Consider the following 27,204-nt stretch of genomic DNA (forward strand, 5'->3'; position numbering starts at 1 on the left):
GTCCGTTTGGACCGACTTCGTCGCCCTTCCGGTCACCTCCGTTGCATTCTTCTCTGCAGCCACCGCTCTTGCCTTGAGCTCGGCGTGCTCCTTCTTCGCAGCATCGACGGAGGACCGAAGCATGTAGAGAGCCTGCTTCAGGTACTTCGTCGTGTTGGTGCGACTTTTCGCAAACTCGATTATGGCATCGAGCTGCTCCGACAGCGCTACTACCTTCGGTAGCGTGTCTCGCTGTCTTCCGACCGCCTTTATCAACAGTGGACCAGCCACTGCGATGTCTTGCGTCGATCCGGTAGGCGTACTGCCTTTGCCGTCTTCGCAGGCGTCCTTTACTGCATCCATCTCCGCCTTTCTCGGCGGAGACCTCTGGATGCCTCCTCGTGCAAACGGGTTTTTCAACCCATCTGCGCCCAATTGTTGATCTTCATTTTTTTCAATATTCATTCTTGTTAATTGGGTCCCCCTTCCAGCCGCTATCCTTATCCATACTGGAGTGGTCGCCTATCTGGTCCCATGGTAGTCTATGCCGAAGCAGTGAGGCCATGGCTAGGGGCGGCTGCCATAGCGCCTTATGAGCAACTATGACACCCCCGACCGGCGCAAGTCAGGAAAGGACATCTGATCCCACTCCTGCCCGGTTCCCACCGGGCAATGAATTTGGAACGTACTGGAAGGCCTGCCAGGTTTTACGGGACGGAGACCCCTGCACCGGTTGTTGTCTCGCCGTTTCAAGCCGTTGTCACACGACCTTACTAAGGGAGCTCGGCGCAGGTGCCAGCCCATAATCGTGGTACGAAAACGAAATCCGATTCTTATCATATGGCGTTGCGACCAGTTACCGTAATTGGGAACTTACTGGCATCAATCCCAATGGGCGAATTAGTGCATTTGGGTGGTGGGAGCGGCACTATTCGCTCCGTCAGAGCTGCTTCCGGATAATGTGGCTTTTGTGAGAATTCGGCGGCCCAATGCCTGAGTCTCACCACAACCTAGGCTAGCTCTCGCTGATGGTCCGGGACTGCGTTCTTGCAGTTAGCACTTCCGTGGCCTACGGTAATCGCCAAATACCGACCCGTGGTGGCATACAGCTCTGCCAACATATATATATATATATATATATATATATATATATATATATATATATATATATATATATATATATATATATATATATATATATATATATATATATATATATATATATATATATATATATATATATATATATATATATATATATATATATATATATATATATATATATATATATATATATATATATATATATATATATATATATATATATATATATATATATATATATATATATATATATATATATTTGGCAGAGCTGTATGCCACCACGGGTCGGTATTTGGCGATAACCGTAGGCCACGGAAGTGCTAACTGCAAGAAAGCAGTCCCGGACCATCAGCGAGAGCTAGCCTAGGTTGTTGTGAGACTCAGGCATTGGGCCGCCGAATTCTCACACCTTGCTCACCTTTAGGGAGTTGGCGATCACGATGAGTTCCTCATTTGTAACCCTTACCTCCTCCACAACCTCGGCACGGCTGCCGTCTCTCACGGATTGGATGCCCGGCAGGTTGACCGACCATCCCTGGTCTGTGTCTGAGATACTGGAACGTCGGACGTGAGACTCAGCAACCGGAGGCCAAGGATTTGGCTCGTGGCGTGGAAAGAGTCCCTCGATGATACGCTCCAGCATCGCTGGTGATCGCTCTGCAGGCGCCAACACGCCTTTGGTCTTCGCCATTACGACTCTGTAGGCGTTGCCCCACGGATTCGTATTGGCACTCGCGCATAGCCTATCGAAGCAGGCCCTCTTGCTCGCCTTTATCGCACTTTTAAGCGCCGATCTTGCAGATCCGAATGCTACACGGCGCTCTACTCTCTGTGCATCGGTACTTGCACGTTGCAACATCCGTCTTGCACGGAGGCACGCGCTACGGAGGTCCGCTATCGCGTCGGTCCACCAGTATACCGGTGACTAACCATTCCTAGGTTGGCGGGTCCTAGGAATGGTGGCGTCGCACGCCCGCGATAATGTGGCAACTAATTGGTCAGCACTCGGGCGGAGCCAACTGCCCCCTCGCGCTCTCTTCTCATTGCTTCTGCAAATACCTCGGCATCGAAATGCGATATCTTCCACCCGCGGACGGTCGGAGTATTGGCTCTACCCGTTGCCTGCCGCCTCACGTTATGGACTACGCTATAGCAGACCGACTGGTGGTCACTATAGGTGTAGCCATCGTCTACCCTCCAGTTTACGATCAGTCCTGGGCTGGAGAACGTCACGTCGATGATCGACTCTGCACCATTTCTGCTGAATGTACACTTGGCTGCAACGTTGGCCAGATCTAGGTTGAGCTTTGCCAAAGCTTCCAACAAGATCTGACCCCTCCGGTTCGTGCGGCGGCTTCCCCACTCAACAGCCCAAGCGTTGAAGTCGCCCGCCACTACTAAGGGTGTTAGTCCCGTCAGCTCCATAGATAACAAATCGACCATCTGGGTGAACCTTTCGATAGACCAACGCGGCGGAGCATAACAACTGCAGTAGAACACTCCGTCTACCTTGGCAACCGCGTATCCTTCATTTGAGGTTGACACAACCTCCTGAACCGGGAACTTGCTGGTCGTGCATATGGCCGCCGTACTGGACTTATCTGCAACCCAATTACCGTTTCCGGGAGGAATGCAGTACGGGTCCGATACGATTGCGATGTCCGACCACGACTCAGACGCTGCATGGTATAGCAGCTGCTGTGCCGCATAGCAATGGTTCAGGTTCAATTGTGTCACCCTCACGCCCGTGGTTTCGTGGCCGCCTTACCGGCTGGGCACCGTGGGCCTCCCATAAAGTGCTTGGCGTCCCGTTTTCCAGTACATACCAAGCACTTGAGAGGCTCCCCGCAGTCTTTAGCTTTATGGCCAGCACCACCACAACGCCTACATAACTGGCTCCTATCGGGCCTTGCAGGTCCAGCACTTGTGTCCTCCCTCGAAACACCTGAAGCAAACGTCCGGCTGCTGGAGTATGCTCAGGGGACATACTGACCAGCCAACCTTAAGTTTGGCTGTCTTCAGGGCCAGGGTTGCATCGGCCGATGCAAGCCGGAAAGTGGCCACCTGGGTCCCCGCTGGACCCTTACGGAGGCGAATTACCTCAGTGGCTACTTCCACTCCGCACTTCTCCTTGAGGGTCTGTGACATATCGCCCCTCTCGGCGATTTCATCCAGGTTTTTGAGCTGGAGAGTCACCTGTGAGGTGAGTGCCCGAAATCCGCTTCGAGATCCTTGAGCTGGGTTTCGCCTCTCATTTTCTTCAAGACTTCGGAGTACTTGGACCCATCCGTCTTGAGTATGAGAGCGTCACCCCTGCTTCGCGCCTTCTTTCCCATTTTTGGACGATTTTTCGCTTTCTTGTCGTTGCGCTTGCTGCCTTTTTGGCGATTTCTTCCTCCCACGGTACCCCAAGGGTTTCCCGTAGCTGCCACTTCGGCAGACTTTTCGGCGGACTTAGAGGCCGTTGGTGTGCTGTCTCGCGGGCTTAGCACAACCAACCGTTTCTTGCTGTTCTCGGGTGCTTCCCCCGGAGACTGCCTTGCTCTTTTTGCGGCAAACCGCTGCAATCGTTCAGGTGTCCTTTTGGACCGACTTCGTCGCCCTTCCGGTCACCTCCGTTGCATTCTTTCCTGCAGCCACCGCTCTTGCCTTGAGCTCGGCGTGCTCCTTCTTCGCAGCATCGAGGGAGGACCGAAGCATGTAGAGAGCCTGCTTCAGGTACTTCGTCGTGTTGGTGTTTGTTCGTGTTTTATTGATCAATCAATCCATTGAATTGGTCGAGGAACCCGACGAAATAAAACAGCCGATTAACAGTAGTTGTACATTTGATGGTTTTCACCCGATCACGTTAGATGAACTGAGAAAAATTTGTTTTTCATTAGGTAAAACGGCTGGAGTAGATAATGTAAATGCTAGAGTGATTCAAAATTGCTTCAATGTCATTGGTCACTCTTTGCTGGACCTCAATAATGAATCGTTGCAAACAGGGCACGTGCCTTTGGTGTGGAGAGAATCGTTGGTTGTTCCGATTCAAAAGGTTGCTGGAACGATTAAAGCCGAAGAGTTTCGTCCCATCAACATGTTACACACATTAGAAAAGATATTAGAACTTGTTGTTAAAGGCCAGCTTCTAGAATATTTAAATAGTAACTCGTTGCTAATTCCGGAACAATCAGGCTACCGGGAAGGCCACTCATGTGAAACCGCGTTAAACTTAGTACTAGCAAAATGGAAAGATAACTTAGAAAATAGAGACACAATATTTGCTGTTTTTTTGGATCTAAAACTTGCTTTTGAGACAATTTCTAGGCTCTTATTGTTGAACACAATCAAGCGCTTTGGAATTTCGAGTACTGCATTCAGATGGTTTGAAAGCTACTTGTCTGACAGAACTCCACGGACTGTTTTTAATGATTCTGTTTCTAGTCCCGTGGAGAATGATCTTGGAGTTCCACAGGGAAGTGTATTAGGGCCCCTTTTGTTCATTATGTATATGAATGACATGCGACGAGTTTTACGTTTTTGTGATATTAATCTTTTTGCCGATGACACCGTATTATTCATTGCAGCTAAGGATGTAGAAGAAGCCGTTTCACACTTGAACGAAGATTTACGTGCTCTAAGCAGATGGTTGAAGATTTTCTCGCGCACCGTTGTAAATGATGATGTCTCTGTTTTGATTGATGATGAGGCAATTGGTCGCGTTCGGGAGATTAAATATCTTGCGTGATTATTAATGACAACCTAAAGTTCAACGCTCACATTGACAATGTCATCAAGAAAATTGTCAAAAAGTATGGAATTCTATGCCGCCTGAAAAACGAATTAACGATTAGTAGCAAAATACAGCTATACAAGTCAATCATCTCTCCACATTTGGATTTTTGCCCTACTTTTTTCTACTTAGCCAATAACACACAACTATTGAGGTTCAGCGTTTGCAGAATAGAATAATGCGTTTGATTTCAAATTTTGATAGGGTAAGGAACGGCTTAAGCAGTAGCGCCTATTTCAATCAGTCGAAGAAAACAGGCCTCAAACTCTTGCATTTTGATCAATATCGACAATTTCAATGATGGAAACGAAAACTTTGATTGTCTAGCTGTCTTACGAATATAAGTAATACCGTTAATCACAAAGAAATCTGTGAATAATTGCAATTGAAACAAATCGACCTATATTGCAGCCATTCAGGAGCCACTTCGGGTGCTGAAAAAAACGCCTGCAAAATAGATGGAAACTGCTTAAAATAGGTTCGGGGTGATTGGAATAGTGTCCCTTCGTTCGTAACTTTGATTGATGATTGTCAAAGTTTGCAAACTTAGTTTTACAATCTGAAAACAAGTTCTGATAGAGAAAACGATAGCGAACAGATTGATATACTTCTGTTTGAGTTTCATCCAACACATTTCGAGTATTTCGTCTGAATACACAGGCGGTTCCTAAAGCTGCTTAAAATATGTTCCCTACCCTAGATTAACTTCCTCTGTTTTCATGTTGGACGCTTTGCAATGGCTATCTGTGAAGCAGCGAATTGTTTATTTGTCTATGGTGTTCATTTTTAAAATAATTAATGGTTTGCTACCTCAATATTTGAGTGATCGAATTGAAAGAGGAAGAGATTTTCATAGATATAACACTAGAAACGCGGATGAAATAAGAACACCTTTCTTTCTAACGAGAGCTTCACAAAATTCATTGTTTCATAAAGGTATAAATTTTTTCAATTCGATGCTATGACATGTTAAACGTGCACCAACACTTGCGGAGTTCAAGAGACAATGTATTTCACACGTGAAAGTTTCTATTGTATAGAACGACACTAAGTTTTTCAAAATGATGTAGAGTTTACCTGACGAAGTTTGAACAAACGGATCTTAAATGACGAAGTTTTAACAAACGGATTTATTTTAGATGAACTATTTGTTTTGGTTTCTATTCATATAATGATTGTTTTATTGAAGATTGTAAATGACGAAGTTTTATACGAACGGATCTGATTGTGTTGTAAAATTTTATTTATATGTTTATATTAAATTGGACTTTTCTAAATTTATAACAACAATACTACTGTGTTCGTCACGGTGATGATGATGGATTTTTTTTTCATTTTTGTTGTTGTAGCTTTAAAAATAATAGAAAGAGACTTCAGAAGCTTGAGCCTCGCGCGCGGTTTTCAGATATAAATGATTTCTTTTAGCAAATTAAAATTGTTATTTGAATGCTTAGAGAAAATCATAAAATAGTTGTGGTTGGTCTGGCTGAAGGTCATGAAAACCCTGTACTAGTTTTGTGTGCTCTATGAATCAAGTATACAGTTTATGAAGAAGTTTGGAGGTAAAATCAGTTCGTTTTTTGTTTTGTATAACTGATTAAAATGTGATCACATTAATTATCTATAGATAAATCGTCCAGCTCAAACCTTTGTAGGGGTATGTGGCGGGACCATCATCATCATCAGTCGATTTTTATGAATTTTAACATTATTAGTGTCTTTGAAAGTCATTGTATTGTTCTCTTTTACTTTGACTGTTTTGAAAGGGTCTTGATCTTTTGTCTGTCTTTGTGTGATCTTTACGTATTTCGTCTCGTTTGTAACTATTTCGGGTGGTTCCTGTTTGTTCATAAATTTTTCTTCATATTTTTGTTTGGATCTCTGGAGTTGTATTTTAACAGCTGATTGAAGATTTTCTGCTGCCTTTTGTACTTCCTCTATGTCCGTGCTTGTCGAGGAATTGAAAATTTAGTCTCTTGGTTTCTTTTTCGTCACTGAATGAATTGTGTTATTGTAGACGTCTGTTATTATGTTCATCATGTCTGTGATGGGTTTGTTGGGATATTTTGTTTTTAATGTCCTGTAGAGCTCGATCAAGGTAGAGTGGAATCTTTCTACAATCCCGTTTGCCTGTGAATTGCTGGCATGATGGATTGAGATGTCCAAATCACTCAAAAACCCAACGAAGTCTAAGGATTTGAAAGAGGGTTATTGGTCACTGACAATAGTTTCTGGCCTACCGAACGTTCTTATGTGTTTGCTAATTGCCTGTTTCATGTCGGCTATAGTTCTTGTTTCCAAAGGAATTACTTCGGCGAATTTTGAAAAGGAATCTACTATTGTCAACCATTTTAGCCCTTTCATGAAAAACACGTCTATGTGAACTCGCTCGAAAGGTTTTTGGCCGAAAACACTCTTTCGAACTAGTTGTGGTGGTTTTCTGTCATACTTGCTTTTTTTGCAGATGTCACAACTATCTATGTAAATTTTAACCTTGCGTTCGAGTTGCGGAAAATAATATTGTTGGAGAATTTGTGCCTTATTCTCTTTGATACCTCTGTGTGCGAAGTCGTGTGTTGCTTTTACCAGTTTATCCTGTTCCGAGTCCACTTTCACGTCTTCTAGAAGAACTTCTGAAATGAAAATCTTGTACGTTTTATCAGCTTCGAAGTGTTTTTTGTACGTTTCTTGGATTAGTTTCTTGGAATTCTAATGGTACTCGTAAGCAATTTATTCCTCTGGGGTTAAGATATTTCTTGAAAATATGCACTATATCAATTTCTGTGTAAGTTGGTTTTACAACAGTTTTTCGTCGGCGTTTGAGAAATACTTCTTCGGACACTACTGACTCAATGCGCGGTATTTTTAAAATAATTTGATTTTTGAACATGTTTAACGGTTTTACCGTGCACCAAATATAATAGTTATCGCTCGAATCTGCAGAGTATACTGTAGCTAGGTCGCTTTCTCCTTCCTCCTCGCTGTTTTCGTTTTGGCAATTGACGTTTACGTCTTCTATTTTGATCCTTGATAAGGCGTCTCCGACTACATTATTTTTACCTGGTTTATATATTAATTCATAGTCGTAGCCCTCCAGTTCTAGTTTTCCTCTGAAAATGCGCTTGTTTGTTTTTGAAAGTGAGTAGGTGAGAGGCTGATGATCTGTATCTGTAACTAGTTTAAATTTTCTTCCCCACAAATAGTGTTCAAAGTGTTTAACTGCCCAGTACATGGCCAAAAACTACTTTTCGGTGGTTGAATAGTTCTCTTTAGTTCTATTCAACGTCCTAGAGGCATAGGCGATTGGACGGTCCTTTCCAATGGTTCCTTGAGAAAGAACGGCACCTATGGCAAAATCGCTCGCGTCTGTGGTCAAGATGAATTCCTTTGAGAAATCCGGGTGAATAAGTACGGGGTCTCTCATAAGAATCTGCTTGCATTTTTCGAAGCATATTTTTATTTCGGAGTGATTTCGAAAGCGTTCTCTTTTCTGAGCAGTGAGGTAAGTGGTTTAACCAGCCTGGCAAAGTCCTTGATGAATCGTCGATAATATCCCAAGATTCCCAAAAATTGTCTAACCTCTCTTTTTGTTTCTGGTATTGGCCAATTTTTAATGGTGTCGACTTTGTCCTGGTTTGGTCTAACACCGTCTTCCAAGACTGTGTGTCCCAAAAATTGCACTTCCTTTCTGAAAAACTCGCATTTATCGAGTTGTATTTTCAGGTTGGCTTCCCTTAATTTATTCAAAACTTTGTCTAGATCAATTTTGTGTTGCTCTAGAGATGGTGAAAATATTATTATGTCGTCCATATAGACGAGACAACATTCCTATTTCCTCTCTCAGCACACAATCCATAACGCGTTGAAAAGTCGCAGGTGCGGGTTGCTTTAAGGTCTCGCAATGATTCATAGCCGATGAGGCCGTCAAGGTATTCGTGGAATTTGAACATATGAAATTTTAATTATTTTTTGATGCGAAAAATAACTATCGAGGCCGATTTGTTGATTGTATGTTTACCTGCCATGTTATTTACCGTTGATATTGATTCGTCTTTACAAATTTCGATATTTACGTGTGTTGGCGAAATGTAGTTTTTGTTCGCGCTTGGGTCGACTAAAAACTTAAGCTCGCCTTTCGTTGTTTGAATTGAAACGTAGGGTATAAAACTGGATCTTTTCATTACGTCTTTCGATTTTTTTCTTGGGTCAGATGAAAATTTATTTCGTCAGAAAACAGGTAATCGTCATCGTCAGAGTCGAGTCTAGGGTTTTCTGTTGTTTCGTTTGGAGGATCGTATTCTGGTTCATACTCTGTGTCAGTTACGGTTTCTTTCCCTTGTTGTGTATGGTAATTTACCTGAATTTTTGAGACGTGTGTTCTCATAGATGCGTCGTCTTCCGTTTGTAGTTTGTTTTTAAATTTGCCTGATGGTGTCCGATCGCTATAACGTGAATTATTGTTAAAGTTATTCGGTTTAATTTTGCTTCGCTCCCCAGTCAGTTGTTTTGAAGAAGAATATGTCGGGTTTTTCACTTTCCGATCCGAAAAGTCTTCATTTAGCCCGTCTACAAATCGGGTTAGCGTAATCAGACTAACGAAAGAGTTGATGACCTTCGTATGTGCCTTGTAATCGTCCATACTTGCTACAGATGATTTTATTGCTGTGTCTATGGTTCTAATTTTGTTGTAGTATTCTGTCAGATTTTCCCTTGTCGAATATAAAAAAGCGATTGAATGTGACTCGTTAGGTCTCTGCGATCTCCGTATGCGTTAGTTAACACTTCTTTTATTTCTTCCCAGGTTGTTGGGTTTCCGGAAGCTATCAATATCTCTCTCGCATCTCCCGTTATTTTATTTTTAATGCTACGAATTATTTGCCCGTAACATATGTCGTTTTTATCTTGGCCGAACAATGCTAAAGTTTGCTTGGCGTCTTGAACCCAAGCTAACACTTCTTTCCTATTTCCGTTGAAATTAGGAATATTCCTGATTGGATCAGGCGTTGTAAAATTTAAAAATGGATCATTGGCCTTGTCTTTCAAGATCCTGACCGTTCGAATTCTTCTTGATTTTTCTTGAGTTCTCTCACTTGCTCTAGTAGAACTTCTGCACTTATTGCTGGTTGATCCATATTTCGATTTTTACCGAAACGTTCCTTTTTTTTTAGTTATATTTGGTCGGCGTGCGACCAGACCGAGCCAAGCGACATTTTCTTTAAAATTGAGTTATTAGCACCAGTGGATGTGCAAACTAATAATCCATGTTCCATTAAACAGTTCCATTTGAACAGTTCATAGGAGTGTTATAATAAAAAATCTCTGTAGCACTTTGTGAAAAGAACAAAATTGCGTTCGACCAGAGTGAACCGTAAACACAGACATGGCATCTAAAGAAACTGATTGTTTGTGATTTAAAAGCAAACTTTGCGATTTATTTTAACCAGTAAATGATTTCTCCGCTTCGGACAGCTCGTTAATACGAATGTTATCAGAATTAGATAAATAAACAGCCAGGTGGTTTTCGTAGAGCCGAATTTCGTTTCAATGGGCACTTTTTTTCAAGATCTTGTTGAGCCAGACCGAACCAAATGCATTTTATTTTCATTTTATATTTTTCAAATAACATTAGATTTTTTCTTATTAAAACGTCAGGACTGGGTTAATATACGGTAAATCAATAAAATTAGACAATACCCGCTTCAAAATACCAGAGTATCTCATATTGATACTATCTTAACACTTAGCACTTGGTGCGCTTTGGCACCAGGAAATAGAGCTACAGAAATGAAGCTTTGCTTGTCTATCAACTGTATAATTTTTGATACAGATTGGACTTGGACTGAAAGATGAAGCAGCGTTGATATTTATGTATTACGTTCGACTAGTAAGAAAAATAAGCTTGTTTAATAGTCAAGTTGATATGTTGTAGTAAATAGGTTTGACCAGACCGAACTGAAGACCATTTTTTTTAATTTTTGTCCGACCAGAGTGAACTGAGTGCATAGGTGTCAAAAATAAAATCCAATTATTTTATCAATTATTGCTATTTTTCGTGTATTTATGATAAGAGGACATTCATTTAGCCTTATTCATTACGTGTTAGCATTGAATTAATGATATGTTCAAACACGATTAATTTATGGGTGGTCAAACTTCAAATGCTAATTACTCAAAACAATGTGTTTGGCGCTTGGCTCGGTCTGGTCGCACGCCGACCATTTCGTTAAATACCTTTTGTACAGGAAAATTAGCGTGGTAGTAAGAATTATCGTTATAATAACCAGTGTAGGGTATATCCTACCAGGGACTTCTTCTTCTAGGTATTCCTGTACGCGCAATTGGCGCGGAATTAATTCACCAAATTAGAGCTGATGATAATAATTAACTTTCATTCTGTACATCACTGCTTAAATATACCCTGCAGGTTACTCAGAGTGAGAGGCTTTCTCCACTCTCTGTTTACCATTTTATTTATTTATTTATTTCGTCAATCATATATGTAGACTGGTTACAATAAATTCTAAACTATACACGAACATAAAACAAATTTATTTTGTGTCCTCAGCCTCAAGGACTTGAAATACTGTTTCAGTTTATACCGGGACATCGTAAAGTCAATGGCTTCGCAGTGTTGATTATAAGAATTAATCATACTATTTATAGGTCCATTTTTTGCGTATTCCGTACGATGATGGTTAAGAGCAAATAAACTACGGTGTCGAAGTTGTCGAATGGGTGCATAAAAGTTCAATTTAGAAAGTAGTACTGCTGAGTCAACGTTCTGCGAAACGATATCGTTTACAAATGAAGCCATCGCGTACTCTCGCCGTTCTACAGCTACAGTACAGTACAGAATTCCAGTATTGACCTCACATAGGCAATATACAAAGTTTTGATAGTGTACGGGTCTTGAAAATTGTAGCAGAAGCGTTTGATAAACCCTAACATGTTGTTTGCCTTGTGTATGATAGGGTTATAGTGGTCGATGAAATTAAGTTTAGAATCTAAGATTATTCCTAAATCCCTAACTTTATCACATTTCTTCACATTCTGATCCCCTAATGCAATTACAATTTTGGGCGTTGTTAATTTTCTGCTAAAGGATATAACATTGCATCTAAAGCTTTTCGTTTTGTTTTCATTTGTAACTTATATAATACATAATTAACTGTGGTCTGTTTGCGTTTATCACATAAAATGGAACTATTTTAAATATTTTTTGTCATTGAATAATCTAGAAAAACTTGTACTCGAAAAAACCTTATTTATGGTCACAATTGTTAATCTTCTACTAGTGTGTTGTCGAAATTTTATCTAGATCAGATTGTCTGAGTGCGCATGATTGTCAGTTTCATGACGTCTATGAATTTTATGTTGTTTATTATTGTTTTTTACTGTGTTAAACACACCTGCATAAATAGAACTTAACCCGTCTGTATCACTTTTCTTGTTAACTGTATTGTTGTTCGTTGCTATGTGGCATATTTCCAGAATCGGTAGTGCTTCTGTGTTGGTCGAGTATTTTAACATTGTTAAGATCAAATGTGTGTTGGGTTCTAATACAGTGGTGCAAGAGTGCTGTCTTTTCACTTAGTGTTGCGAATTGTAGATCTTCTATGTCGGTGCCTGTGTCAACAAGTTTCTGCAGTGCATACAAGTTCGATCTGTGTCCGCTTAAATTATTTTTTTTTGTTTCAGGTGGAGAGGAAATTTGCATCCAAACCCCTGAGGTAACCAACCTCAGGGAGTGTGGGGTTGGTTTGAATCAGTGACCGGACCCACTAAAACCCCTCCAGTCTCCAGCCCATAATACTCCCCGGGACCACCGCTAGGTATTGCTTCGGGGAGCGGCTTTTGTGCTCTGTGCACCCTCTTGGTTCTTTAGGTATCTTTGCTAACTTAGCCAACTAACCTGGAGACTGGCCGTTATCTAACACTGGCTTGTCGGTGGTCAACCTGTCGCCTGTTTTGCAATTCTAAAACAATTTGAGAGGCGGCTGTACAAACCGCCCTCCAAATGTTTGGGTCTTTACACATCCTCCGAACTAGGTTGACCGGAGTGGTGTCTTGCCCGCTCACTACCATCATGTCGCTCCGCGCATGCACAAAACGAGGGCACACGAAGAAGACATGCTCAGCAGTCTCTTCCGCATCCGCGCACTCGGGACACATGGGGGACCCCGCATGCCCGAACCTGTGTAGATACTGCCTGAAGCAACCATGACCTGACAGAATCTGTGTCAAGTGGAAGTTAACTTCTCCATGGCGCCTCCCGACCCATCCGGATACGTCCGGAATAAGTCGATGCGTCCATCTACCCTTTACGGAATTGGACCATTCCTGCTGCCATCTGATCATCGAGAATGACCTTCTGGTACCTCGTATACCCCTTGTGTCACGTTGATCGAAGCATTCTACGTCCTCCTCAATGGCTATGCTGATAGGCATCATGCCGGACAGGACGCAGATTGCGTCGTATGACACTGTACGGTACGCGCTCACAACCCTCAGGCACATGAGCCTGTAGGTACTTTCCAGTTTACGACGATGACTGTTGGTACCTAACGCTTTGGACCACGCTGGCCCACCATACCTAAGTATGGACGAAACCACGCTGGCAAGAAGTTTACGCTTGCTGCCATATACCGCTGAGCTATTCGACATCATTCGAGATAGTCCTGCAGCGGCCGTTGAAGCCCTCTTACAGGCATAGTCGACGTGACTCTTAAATGTGAGCTTATCGTCAACCATAACCCCTAAGAGCTTCAAGGAACGCCTTGAGGTAATGATGCAGTCACTGACTCTGACCACCGCCTGTTGCTCTAATTTGCGGTTTCCTAGAGTGCATCCAGTCTTTCGGAAAAGGTTTTTAAATAGGGAAAACACATCTCTGCTTTGTTTTTTGTAGACTTCTTGATAAAGACAAAATATACTGTCGAAACGTTGAAGGAAAAGAGGCAGTACTTCGTTTAGTTCAGCTTAAAGACTGATGAGCCGAAAATCCAAGCAATAATAGATACACGTCACAGTCGATAGCATTCACATTATAAATATATATATATATATATATATATATATATATATATATATATATATATATATATATATATATATATATATATATATATATATATATATATATATATATATATATATATATATATATATATATATATATACATTATAAATATATATATATATATATATATATATATATATATATATATATATATATATATATATATATATATATATATATATATATATATATATATCACTTAGAACATTTTAACTCTTCTTGAGAACCGTTCGCCCAATCGTCTTGTTGTCAAAGAATGAATTGAATATTTTTGATCAAGCATTCCAATGAACCAATTTCCTAAATATTATTAATTTTTGGGTTTAAATTCAAAATAACTCGAAATCCAATGCCTTTAGAATGTTAACTAACACGAGCTTTTTGATTCAAAATGACTCTCTGCATCTTTTGAAATCATCAGAATACAAATATTTTGAAAAATGTTTGAATTAGAATTTTTATAAAAAAATTAATCTACCATAAAAAAAATATTTTTCATTCCTCCATCCTGGACTTTTTTTTAAAAAGTTGCGTATTAACGTCAAGTTTTTTTCAAAAAAAATTAAAAAAAATCAATCTTATTTTCAAATTGAAATTTAATGTTTATTTTTAATTTTTTTTGGTCACAAAATTTTTTTTTTTAAATTTTTTTTGGTCACAAAAAATTATTATTTATTTATATTTAAAACTGTTTCAAAACATACAAACAAATAATCATTGCTGTGCTAAACCTGCCTCAATCTGTACAATAGTAAGCATTCGATGAAATTTTACGTAGTAAAGAGTGATTTTTGGGGATAAGCTGTAAAATTTGTGATTTTGGAGGCCTCATTCCTTGACTGAGAAGGTCCTTTCCAGTGGCGCGGTACTGTCAGAAAGGTACCAAGTTAACTCAATAATATTTACAAACTCCTGGCAGTTTAGAAATTTTTTCCCAGTTTAACAAATTTCAATGTAAAGCTCCTTTTCGAAAATTTTTAAGGAAATAGCCAAAAACGGTACAGAATGGTAAAAAACGGGACGGTTAAAAATGGACGAAAAAACGATACTGTCCCGTTCAAAACGGTACGTCTGGTCAGCCTAAACTCATGGGTGTAAAAAATCTCTCCATCTGTGAAAAATGCTCAGTTTGCTAAGCCAAATACGTGTGCAAAGTTTCATTCAAATCAAAAATGGTCAATTAAATTTTCGCGTATTTCCAGGTCATTTGAAATGATTTTGATCTTTATGATGATCAGGCAACCAGAAGTGGTCATCTGGATTAAAAATAGGGTTTGAGGTCGGATTCTGGCCACTGGGTATAATTCAGGTTTCTAGATCTCATATTGATTGGTATTTGGCCATTCATTGGATGCCCCTCAGAAACGATCAGTAATATCAACTGCGTTGAAGAATTCCATTTTCACTGATAAGATTATTCAAATTAATGTATAAGGAACAACATTTAATCATCATTCTGTGCCGAACACGCATCAGTATCGGACGAGTTTGGTGATCGCTCCGATAGAATATAAAAAAAGACGTGTGAGCAAGTGTTGGCATTGTTTGCCTGGTCGAGTGAAATAAATCCGAGTTCAAGGTCGCGCAATGTGCAACTGTTTCGCATCGTGACTGCCAGCTCGTGCGTAAGCCGATTTGGCTGCTGACTGAATTGTGCTACAGCAGTGGACGAGAATTTCAACACAAAGGAGGAAAAAGAAGAAGCCATCAGTTGACAGTTGAGTTGTATCGCTGTGTAGAGTGATCTCACACCTGGCTCGCTGCTGGTGGCTGTTTGGTACTGCTGTGTTGGTGCTGCTGGCTGTAACGGCTGCAGCATCGAACGATCGGACAACCAACCTTACTGGAAGGGAGAAGAAAAAAGGTACGTGTTCTTGTCGGCGCTAGTGCGCTAGACTTAGCGCGATGGATGTAGATCCCTCGCCTCCCGCGCCACCATCCCCGAACGCCTCTGACCCTGACCCTTCTGTTACCCCCTCCCCTGTTTATTCGACATGTGCGGTGTACATGCAGCGCAGGGATAAAATAAAGAGGTCTCTCAAAGAGCGTTCGAAGCGTTCTTACGCTGAGATGCTGAAGAAGACCGTTACCACTTCTCCCATTACATCAAACCCTTTTGATTTGTTGTCCTCTGATGAAAGCGATTCTGACGATTCACCAGCGGGAACATCTTACGCCAATCCTGGGGAGTCTAGAAAGAGGAAAAATATTTCCTCTCTCAAACTTCCCAGAAAAGGTCCTAAAATTTCTCAAAGTGAAATCAAAGGTACAAACAAACCAAACAGTGCTGCGGAAAAACCGAAGCAAACTCCTCCTGGGCTTGCAAATTTAAAGTCCCAGAAGGAGTTCCCAGCACTGCCAGGAACATCTAAAACCCCAGTTGTTCATTTTGCACTCCCAGTTGATGGAACAAACTCTGGATTAGTGAAATTTTCTGACATTGTGGACTGGATTTTTGAAACTTTCAATGTGCCCGATCCAATTATAATTTTTCTTACAGCTTTCCTACCAACAGTTCATTTTTGAAGCAGTTGACTGCTCAATGGCCCCTCCTTGCAGCGATTGTATCCTTCGATGACTAATTAAACTGCGTATATGAAGGATTCTATCTCTGTCCTACAGTGGAATTGTAGAAGTATTTAGAAGTAAAAATTGATTCGTTTAAAGTTTTGATAAATAAAAACAAATGCGATGCATTTTCCCTTTGTGAAACTTGGCTTACTTCAAATATTGATCTCAACTACCATGATTTTATTATTATTCGCCTTGATCGAGACGCCCCATATGGAGGAGTACTTTTAGGGATTAAAAAGTGCTATTCTTTCTATCGTATTAACCTCCCCTCGATTCCAAGCATCGAAGTTGTCGCATGTCAAATGACAATACAAGGTAAAGAGCTTTGTATTGGGAGACTTCAACTTTCATGGTGTGGCTTGGGGTTCCCCTTACAATGATAAACGCTCCTCTTTAATCTATAACCTTTGCGATGACTTCGACATGACTATTTTGAACAACGGTGAAATGACACGTATCCCGAAACCTCCAGCGCGCCCAAGCGCTTTGGATCTATCCTTATGTTCGACGTCGCTACGGTTGGATTGCACATGGAGGGTAATCCTCGATCCTCACGGTAGCGACCATCTGCCTATTCTTATTATAATTACTAGCGGGTCAACTCGCATGCGACCAATTGACATTCCGTATGACCTCACACGCAAGGTCGATTGGAAGTTATACGAGGAAATGATTTCAAAAGCGGTCGAGTCGATTCAACATCATCCACCACTTGCAGAATACAACCTCCTCGCGGGCTTGATTCTCGACGTCGCGTTGCAAGCCCAAACGAAGAAATATCCCGGCGTAACGATTAAAGAACGGCCTCCCACTCCGTGCCACTCCGTGGTGGGACCAAGAGTGCTCCGATGTCTACACGCAAAGATCCGACGCGTTTTTGGCCTTCCAGAAGGGAGGTACACCTGGCGACTAAATACGGTATTCGGAGCTTGATACCAAGCTTAAAAGCTTGGCTAAAGTAAAGAAACGCGGATATTGGCGGCGGTTCGTGAACGAGACGTCGAGGGAGACATCGATGAGCACTCTTTGGAACACAGCCTGAAGAATGCGGAATCGCGTAACGGTCAACGAAAGCGAGGAGTCTTCAAGTCGGTGGATATTTGATTTTGCCAGGAAAGTATGTCCGGACTCTGTTCCTGAGCAAAACATTGTTCGCGATGCGTCTCCGGGCCACGACGCGATAGAATCACCTTTTACAATGGCAGAATTTTCAATTGCCCTTCTGTCCGGCAACAATAACGCGCCTGGGTTAGATAGAATCAAATTCAACTTGTTGAAGAATCTACCCGGCAATGCCAAGAGGCGCTTGTTGAACTTGTTCAATAAGTTCCTGGAGCAAAACATTGTACCGCAGGATTGGAGGCAAGTGAAGTTTATCGCCATCCAAAAACCAGGAAAACCAGCTTCTGATCACAACTCTTATAGGCCGATTGCAATGCTATCCTGTATCCGGAAATTGATGGAAAAAATGATACTCCGTCGTTTAGACCACTGGGTCGAATCAAATGGTCTACTATCAGATACTCAATTTGGCTTCCGCCGCGCCAAAGGGACGAATGATTGTCTTGCGTTGCTTTCAACAGATATTCAGCTGGAGTATGCTCGCAAAGAACAAATGGCGTCTGCGTTTTTGGACATTAAGGGGGCTTTTGATTCCGTTTCTATTGACATTCTTTCGGGTAAACTTCGCCGACAAGGATTTTCTCCAATTTTGAACAATTTTTTGCACAATTTGCTGTCCGAAAAGCACATGCATTTTACGCACGGCGATTTGGCAACTTTTCGAATTAGCTACATGGGTCTTCCCCAGGGCTCATGTTTAAGCCCACTTCTTTACAACTTTTATGTAAATGACATCGACGAATGTCTGGCAAATTCATGCACGATAAGACAACTTGCAGACGACAGTGTAATCTCTGTTACAGGAGCCAAAACTGCCGATTAGCAAGGACCATTGCAAGATATCTTGGACAATTGCCTGCTTGGGCTTCACAGCTAGGTATCGAATTCTCTCCGGAGAAGACTGAGATAGTAGTTTTTTCTAGGAAGCATGAACCTGCTCAGCTTCAAACACAATTAATGGGTAAAACGATTTCTCAGGTTTTGGGACTCAAATATCTTGGTGTCTGGTTCGACTCTAAAGGCACCTGGGGTTGTCACGTGAGGTATCTGATGAAAAAATGTCAACAAAGAGTGAATTTTCTTCGTACAATAACCGGATCTTGGTGGGGAGCCCACCCAGGAGACCTCATAAGGCTTTACCAAACAACGATATTGTCTGTAATTGAGTACGGGTGTTTCTGCTTCCGCTCCGCAGCAAACACACATTTGATCAAACTGGAGCGAATACAATATCGTTGTTTGCGTATCGCCTTGGGTTGCATGCAATCGACCCATACGATGAGTTTGGAGGTCTTAACTGGAGTACTACCATTGAAAAACCGCTTCTGGAGCCTGTCTTCTCGTATTCTTATCAAATGTGAGGTCTTGAACCGTCCCGTGATTGAAAATTTTGAAAGGTTAATCGAACTTAATTCTCAAACCCGTTTTATGACATTGTATTTCAAACACATGTCCCAAAATATTAACCCTTCTTCGAATAATCCAAATCGTGTCGACTTATCAAATACTTCTGATTCTACTGTGTTTTTCGATACATCCATGACAGAAGAAACTCGTGGAATCCCGGATCATTTACGCGTGCAGCAGATCCCCAAAATTTTCTCCAATAAATATCGAAACATCAACTGCAACAATATGTTCTACACTGACGGATCACTTCTTGATGGGTCCACTGGCTTCGGTATTTTCAATAACAATTTAACCGTCTCCCATAAGCTCGATAATCCTGCTTCTGTTTACGTCGCAGAATTAGTTGAAATTCAGTACACCCTAGGGATTATCGGAGAAATGCCCACGGACCATTATTTCAACTTTACTGACAGTCTCAGTTCCATTGAGGCTCTCCGATCGATGAAAGATGTTAAGCACTCTCCGCATTTCCTGGGGAAAATACGGGAACATCTGAGTGCTTTATCCGAAAAATCGTATCAGATTACCTTAGCGTGAGTCCCTTCTCACAGCTCGATACCGGGTAATGAGAAAGCGGACTCTTTGGCTAAGGTGGGCGCAACAAACGGTGAAATTTATGAAAGACCAATTGCCTTTAATGAATTTTTCGCACTTGTATGTCAGAATACGATCATCAGTTGGCAGAATGCTTGGACCAGAGGGAAATCGGGAAGGTGGTTACATTCCATAATCCCCAAAGTATCGACGAACCCGTGGTTCAAGGGGTTGGATGTAGGTCGGGATTTCATTTGCGTGATATCCCGGCTTATGTCCAATCACTATAGATTTGACGCGCATCTCCGTCGTGTTGGGCTCGAGGAAAGTGGTATCTGTGCCTGTGGTGAAGGTTATCACGACATAGAGCACGTTGTTTGGTCATGCCCTGTACACCGTGACGCCAGGTCTAAATTAATAGTTTCCCTTCAGGCCGAGGGTAGACAGCCGGCTGTTCCTGTTCGTGATGTCTTGGCAAGCCGTGACCCATCCTACATGTCCCTTATATACGTTTTCCTGAAATCCATCCACTCCTCAGTTTAACCCTATTCCCTTCCGCCTACATCCAACTAAACGACAAGAACACGTTAAGACCCCGGATCCGGAAACAGCAACTAGACCCGCACGATACTCTCAGGGCCCGAGGGAGGCAACCCAATATGCCAGTCCGTAATATCTTGGCCCAGCAGCGGAACATATTCAATATGCTGCTTACCTATGGCAATGGAAAACCATCAAACAATAAATCAGTACTTTTAATGCGAAACATTCTAGCTTTAAGTTAGATTTAGTTTCAGCTCGTATTCGCAGCGAGGATAAAAAATTTGCTTTTAGTTATTAAGATTCTTTAGAAAGTAAGCTACCAGATATAATTGGCGCCGTTGAACATTGAATTGTATGTGTGCCGTGTCAAATAAATTATAGATGAAGAAAAAAAACATTTAATCAAACATTATTTGAAATTTACTGCCTAAAGTTGATAAAAACAATCTGAATATTTATTCGCAGTATATGAGTACAAATCGATTATTCCACGATCAAAAACAAAATCGCATCATATATTTGAATGAATTCAATGTTATTTGCATGTTTATTTGTTAATGTATGTTCATATGTGTGTGAATGTTATATTTTGAATGTTCGGGATAGTTGTGCTGTTGACTACCAAAAATTTGTTGTTTAGAATGAATAATAAATCCAGCAGAAATTATCAAGGTTCATTTGTGTTGCTGTAAATCTATTTTATCAAATAATAAGTTCGAATGAAAAAGGCTGGGTCTCACCGCTAGGTGGAATTATTCGGGTTTTTAGTAGTATACCTACTATAACCACGTTTTACAACACCTAATGAAAGAGATTTGTTTTATACAGTATTTCGTACAAATTTTCCTTCTACACCAAAAAAATCCAAGCTATCATTAAAGCTGCAGAGAACGTTTCAAAATACTAAATAAATGTAAAATATCATTTGACTGCTTCGCGTTTTTCATCATCAGTGTCATTCTCAAACCAGCTGACGGAGGAAAACCACCACTTCCCTCCTGTTTATCATGTATGATAGCGAGTACCAAAGTTACAAGCTTAAGTTCATGTGATATCGTTGGATGCTCTGACATAAATGCAACCGTAATTCCCACTCATTGATAATTTGTAAACCAAAACTTGCGTCTTCAATGATTTCAAAAGCCATGCGTCAATTTTGCAACAAAATATGAACATCTTTCCCAGATTAAGCGGAACTTACTTTTAAATATAATCTCAATTTTCCGTTTTCCATGATTAATAGCGAGTGCCAAAGTTGCAAGCCGAAGATCAAGCTGTATGGTGGGACACTCTGACAAAAATGCAAAAATTGTTTCGCAAAGGAGCTGCTTCACTATATTCTCAAGGGATATTGAATAGTGATCAGATGCATAACTACTTCATGTCCGGTAAAATTATTATCTAAAATGAAATAAAATAATTTATTGAATGATTTTCAGTAACTGAAAGAGAAGTTATCAATGGTTTGCTGAGTGTTAAAAACACCAAAAACCATTGCATTGCGTATCTACGTTACATCAATAACATAAATCTTCAGAATCTAAAAAAAGCGTCACTTTACGTAGATATTTTGAATAGAAGTTTAGACACGGAGGCTTGTAAACTCCTTGCTGATTTACGAGATGTACGCGTTCCAAACAAAATCGAAACTTCTAATCTACAAAAGTACACAATTGAGTGGATCGGACGCGAAGGTTTAGACGTAGAAACACACGAAGAATATTTGAATCATTTCATTACCCATTTTTATAAAAACATTGTGAAACTTGTAGATCGAGCAATGCGTAAAGAAGATTCAAGTGCCCAAGGGCAAATAGTTACGGAAATTTTGCAGCATCTTCATGCATGTAATAATTCGGTAAAAGTGTTCTATGGAAGAGAGGAGCAACTTCAGAGTATCGAAAACTACATGCTGGGCTCGTCTGATAAACCACTAGTTTTATATGGCGAAGGAGGTTGCGGCAAAACTTCTTTGCTGTCCAAAAGCGCAGCGCTAACAACAACGAAATGGTTCGCCAAAGTCAAATCGATATGCATTATAAGATATCTTGGAACAACTCCTGACTCTAGCGCTCTAACACCAACGCTTATATCTATTTGTCAACAGGTTGTTGCTTTTATAATAAAAAAGTAATATATCAAAATAACTTGTTGCTTCTCCGTAGATCTCATATAATTTCATGTTACCATTTGAACAAATTCCGGATGATTTGGTACCGTTAACAGCTTATTTCAAGCAACTCTTGTCATATGCCAGTGAACAACAACCTCTACTACTGTTTCTCGATTCAGTAGACCAACTGACCGGTACTCAAGACTCTAGTAAGGTTTCGTGGCTTCCTACTCGACTGCCACCGATGTGTAAGGTTGGTAAAAATTTTGGATAGAGTGAACAAGTTTGTTGTATAAAAAGCCTTTATTCCTTAGGTGATTGTATCCTGTGCAGCAGAGGAATCCAATCCAACTGCTGCTCAGGAATATCACTTACTCCGGCGGATGATCGATGTTGAAAACAACTTTGTAGAGGTTACAGCGCTTGGAGAGGACCTTGCAATGACTGTAATTAAAATGTGGATGGGTACAGCCTGTCGAGATCTGTCCAATTATCAATGGCGTTTGGTTGCAAATGCTATTAGTAAATGCTCGTTGCCGATTTTTGTTAAATTAGTATTTGCCGAAATTTGTCGATGGAGGAGCTATACTCGACCACAGGATACTCATTTAGCGTCAACTGTCATGGATAGCATAATGATGTTATTTGAACGGATTGAAAAACAACATGGACGAATTCTCGTTTTTCACGCCTTGGCTTATATTACTGCAGCAAAATCGGGTTTATCAGAAAGCGAACTAGAAGATTTAATATCTCTGGATGATCGTGTTTTGGATGATGTCTATCAATATCATTTGCCGCCGGTAAGACGTATTCCGCCTTTGCTGTGGACGCGTATACGAAACGATCTTCCCAATTATCTTAGTGAACGTGAAGCGGATGGAGTAAACGTAATGAATTGGTATCACAGGCAGTTCAGAGATGCTGCAAAAGAGAGATATTTTAAAAATATGAACATGGCCATATATTTTCATTCAATGATTGCAGATTATTATCTCGGTATATGGGGTGGAAAACCTAAACCATTCAAATACACAGAAATTCAAAGACATCGATTCGGTCTTAATGAGAAAGAAGGTATAGCAGATAGAAAAGTGCCCATTCAACCGTTAGTATTTTCAAACAAAGAAGGTAAAGTGACTAGATATAATCTTAGAAAGGTACGTGTTATATAGTTTGTCGTTGAATGCAAACTAAATTATGATTGCTTTTAGTTCGGAGAACTCCCATTTCATTTGGTCCGCTCCCGACGCTTTACCGATCTCTACGAAAGTGTTTTGTTCAACTATGACTGGTTGCATGCCAAGCTTTCTAGTTGTCCACTACAAGCAGTGCTATCGGACTTTGAAGATGCTTCTATCAATATTGATGATAAAGATGCGAGACGAGAACTTATGTTGGTCGCCGATGCTCTTCGTTTAGGAGGTGCAATTCTTGGTATTTATCCGAACATGCTTGCAGCTCAATTGATTGGTCGCTTACTACCAGAAATAGGAGGCAACCCTAACATCAGGATGCTTCTTGAAGCTTGCGATAAATCAGGCCCAAAAGATTGCGCACTCATTCCCTTAAATCATTGCTTACACACGCCGGGTGGTCCACTGAAGGTATTTTTTATCCTTGTAAATATCTTTAATTTCTTCGTACTAGTAGAATCTTTGTTATATTCCAGTACTCTCTTGAAGGGCACCAATTTGCCGTATTTGCATTTTGTCTTACAAGTGATTATCGCTATATGGTGTCAATTTCAACACGATTTATAACTTGGGATCTCTCTACATCAGATCTAACGCGTGATGTAAATCCTGGAGTGGAAGGCATTATGCAGCAATTAGTACTAAGTCCTGACAACAAATGGTGGGTTTTGTGATATTTTATACGAAGGTCTATTGAAAAGGTATCGCATTTTTGTTTATATTCGAAAATTATTTGTTTTATTCCTGGTAATCATACTTAACAGATTTTTGTCCCCATGCAAGTGATCGCTATCTATTTTTAAACCCTGATGTACTTAAAAAATTCAAAAAATTAATTATAATAATCAAATCCTCGCCAAACGACCAATTATCTCTGTCTTTGAAATAATAATATAATATTAAAATGTTCAGGATGAAGATCACATTTTCACTCAAAAACTAAGTTTTAGAGAATAGTTTTGAATTCATCTTTTTTTTTTAAGAATAACATTGGTCGACAAGAGCGAAAACATTATAACTTTTTATCCATGGTTTTCCTGAGAATTTTGGAGTCATGGGGGTTGATAGCCGCAAGGTTACAGAGTCCGCTTTGATGAGCAGATGGTCGTGAGCTCGAATCTTGTTAGAAGCAGGCCATTTTTTATTATTAAGGACATTGGTTCATTCTCAGCACCACTACCACTTCACTTGATCCGTACCTGTTTGCTTCATCACGATGGCGTGGAGAACATTTATATGCTTCTGAGAAAACGTCGCTCTCGCATCGATAGAACCGCGATACACGTGCCATCGCTCAGTTTTCGTAATGAACAAACTTGCGTAAACATTTGTAGGGTAGGGAACATATTCTAAGCAGCTTTAGGAATCACCCGTGTATTCAGACGAAATACTCGAAATGTGCTGGGTGAAACTCAAACAGTAGTATATCAATCTGTTCGCTATCGTTTTCTCTGTCAGAACTTGTTTTCAGATTTAAAACTAAGTCAGCAAACTTTAACAATCATCAATCAAAGTTACCAATCGAGGGACACTATTCCAATCACCCCGAACCTATTTTAAGCAGTTTCCATCTGTTTTGCAGGCGTTTTTTTCAGCACCTGAAGTGGCTCCTGAATGGCTGCAATATAGGTCGATTTGTTTCAATTGCAATTGTTCACAGATTTCTTTGTGATTAACGGTATTTCTTATATTCGCAAGACAGCTAGACAATCAAAGTTTTCGTTTCCATCATTTTTTTTTTTATTCTCTATTATTTTCCGTCGGTCTAGTTCCGCCACTGTTGTGGCCAATCACCGACGCCCAGGGAGGCGACTCCACACCCAGGACCCTAACTCACGACCCGTTTATTAACGGACCGGCGCCAACGGCTTTACTTCCTCATGCGATGGAAGGCGTGATCCTAGAGATTTTTCGCCTCAGAAAATCTCCCGGTGTCGGCTAGGATTGAATCTAGACCAGTTGGGTTGGTTGTGAGTGGATCACGCCACCTCACAACCATCGACACCTATGTCGGCGGTGGGATTCGAACCCAGGCGTCGAGCGTGGTTGGCGGAGACGTTACCAACCACACTAGGCCCCGCGTTTCCATCATTGAATCTGTCGATATTGATCAAAATGCAGGATTTTGAGGCCTGTTTTCTTCGACTGATTAAAATAGGCACTACTGCTTAAGCCGTTCCCTACCCTACGTCTCCTGGGGTTAGGTAGAAATGAACGCGCGTCGTCGTTTTCGCAATAGGTAGAATAGAATCGCGATATATTCAGTGATCACCCGATTATATCACCTCCCTGATGCTGTTTGGAGTGATAAAATAGGGAAAGTGATAAAATCGAGAAATTTTCAAATTTTAATTTTTTAATTGAAGGTGTTAAATCAATAACTAAATACGTAAAATCAGTGAGTTTGATTTTTTTTGGAAAATTTATGTGTACAAACATATGAAAAAAGCTGCAGTTCTGTTTTCTATAAATCGATATATGTGAATAATGACAAAAGATAGAGGAAAGTTGTCAAGGGATGAATTTGAAAAAACAGTCTGAGCTTTTATAAAAAAAACTATTGAAAAAAATTCAATTTGAGATCCTGTACTGAAAAAAAATTATTTCAAAAACAAAAAGTTATTATAAAAAGATGGTCATCACTGTTTTTTTTTAATATTTTTTTAGATAGATAATTTAGTTGCCTATAACTTTTCTGAACAAACCAAAATGGGCACTCGGAAGGAAAAACAGATTTTGTGACAAAAACTTTTTTAAACAGCTCCATACATACATCGCCGTTCTCTAGCCTCTCATCTGGCTTACGAAGGGGAAGAGGGGGATTCAAGAGAATCTTAGGTAAGATTAAAGAAATTCATAAAACTGAAAAAATTTAAATTTTGGTAAATTATTCATCACTGCGATCTTAACAGTTGAAAATTTCGAAAAAAGTCCTCACATAATTTATGGATGACGCCATACACATTTCGCTTGAGATGGCAAGGGCGCTGCGTAAATGTATGAAAAATACAAACAACAAGAACTGTGTACCAACTGATGATGAGCTGACGTGAGTCGAAATGTGTGTTACTCAATTTGCTATGATGTTTTTACCAAGCATGCATATCAGACATTGGTTTTCTCCCAGATGGTCGCGAGGTACGATGCTGGCCTAACAAGCCAGTCGTCGTAGGTTCGAGTCTCGGCTTAGGAGAGACTGTTAGTGTCAGTAGGATCGTAGCGCTAGCCCCGCAATTGTCCTGTACACTATGAACAGTCGGTTGCAAAGTCTGTGTATAAATAAACAGAGGTTCAAGTTCCGAATCGGAATGTAGCACCCAAGGCTTTGGCTTTGCTTTGCATGTCAGACATTTTTTGATATCATCGAGCTCCTTCGAATGCCCCCTTTACCTTTCTGGTTTCATAGAAAACGTTATAATATAATATGTAAGAGATAGAAACATGGTGTCTTCTGCAAAGTTTTTTGTATTGAGATCACCTTATACTTTGCCTAAGACACCAAGCGTCTATCTTTATCTAATGAAAAAGTAAACATTCTATCTCACTTTGAGGAGGATTAATCACCCATCTCTCCACATCAAAAGATGCGTTTTCAAATATTTTGAAACCTCATTGAACATATTATGCGGTTATAATCACCATTTGTATCACTATTCACTCGAAAACAGCAAGATGTAACATTGTGCAACGGTTGAATTTTTAATGTGTTATTCTACACAGAATTATGAAAAAGTACTAAAATATTGAAGCGTAATAGAAAATCAGTTCACCCTGA

General features: G+C 40.4%; 1 protein-coding gene across 1 annotated transcript in view; it reads left to right on the forward strand.

The window, feature by feature from the left end:
* The window catches only part of LOC129720061 (NACHT and WD repeat domain-containing protein 2-like), a 302,766-nt gene that overhangs the window by 246,448 nt on the left and 29,114 nt on the right, over positions 1–27,204 (forward strand). Inside the window, exons 4-10 of the mRNA XM_055671472.1 lie at positions 21,364–21,508; positions 21,560–22,227; positions 22,286–22,486; positions 22,548–23,393; positions 23,448–23,840; positions 23,906–23,954; positions 24,018–24,090. Of these exons, the coding sequence (XP_055527447.1) occupies positions 21,364–21,508; positions 21,560–22,227; positions 22,286–22,486; positions 22,548–23,393; positions 23,448–23,840; positions 23,906–23,954; positions 24,018–24,090 (2,375 nt within the window). The remainder of the gene's footprint in view (positions 1–21,363; positions 21,509–21,559; positions 22,228–22,285; positions 22,487–22,547; positions 23,394–23,447; positions 23,841–23,905; positions 23,955–24,017; positions 24,091–27,204) is intronic.

The sequence above is a fragment of the Wyeomyia smithii genome, chromosome 2 (genome assembly GCF_029784165.1).
Source record: "Wyeomyia smithii strain HCP4-BCI-WySm-NY-G18 chromosome 2, ASM2978416v1, whole genome shotgun sequence".
NCBI lineage: Eukaryota > Metazoa > Arthropoda > Insecta > Diptera > Culicidae > Wyeomyia > Wyeomyia smithii.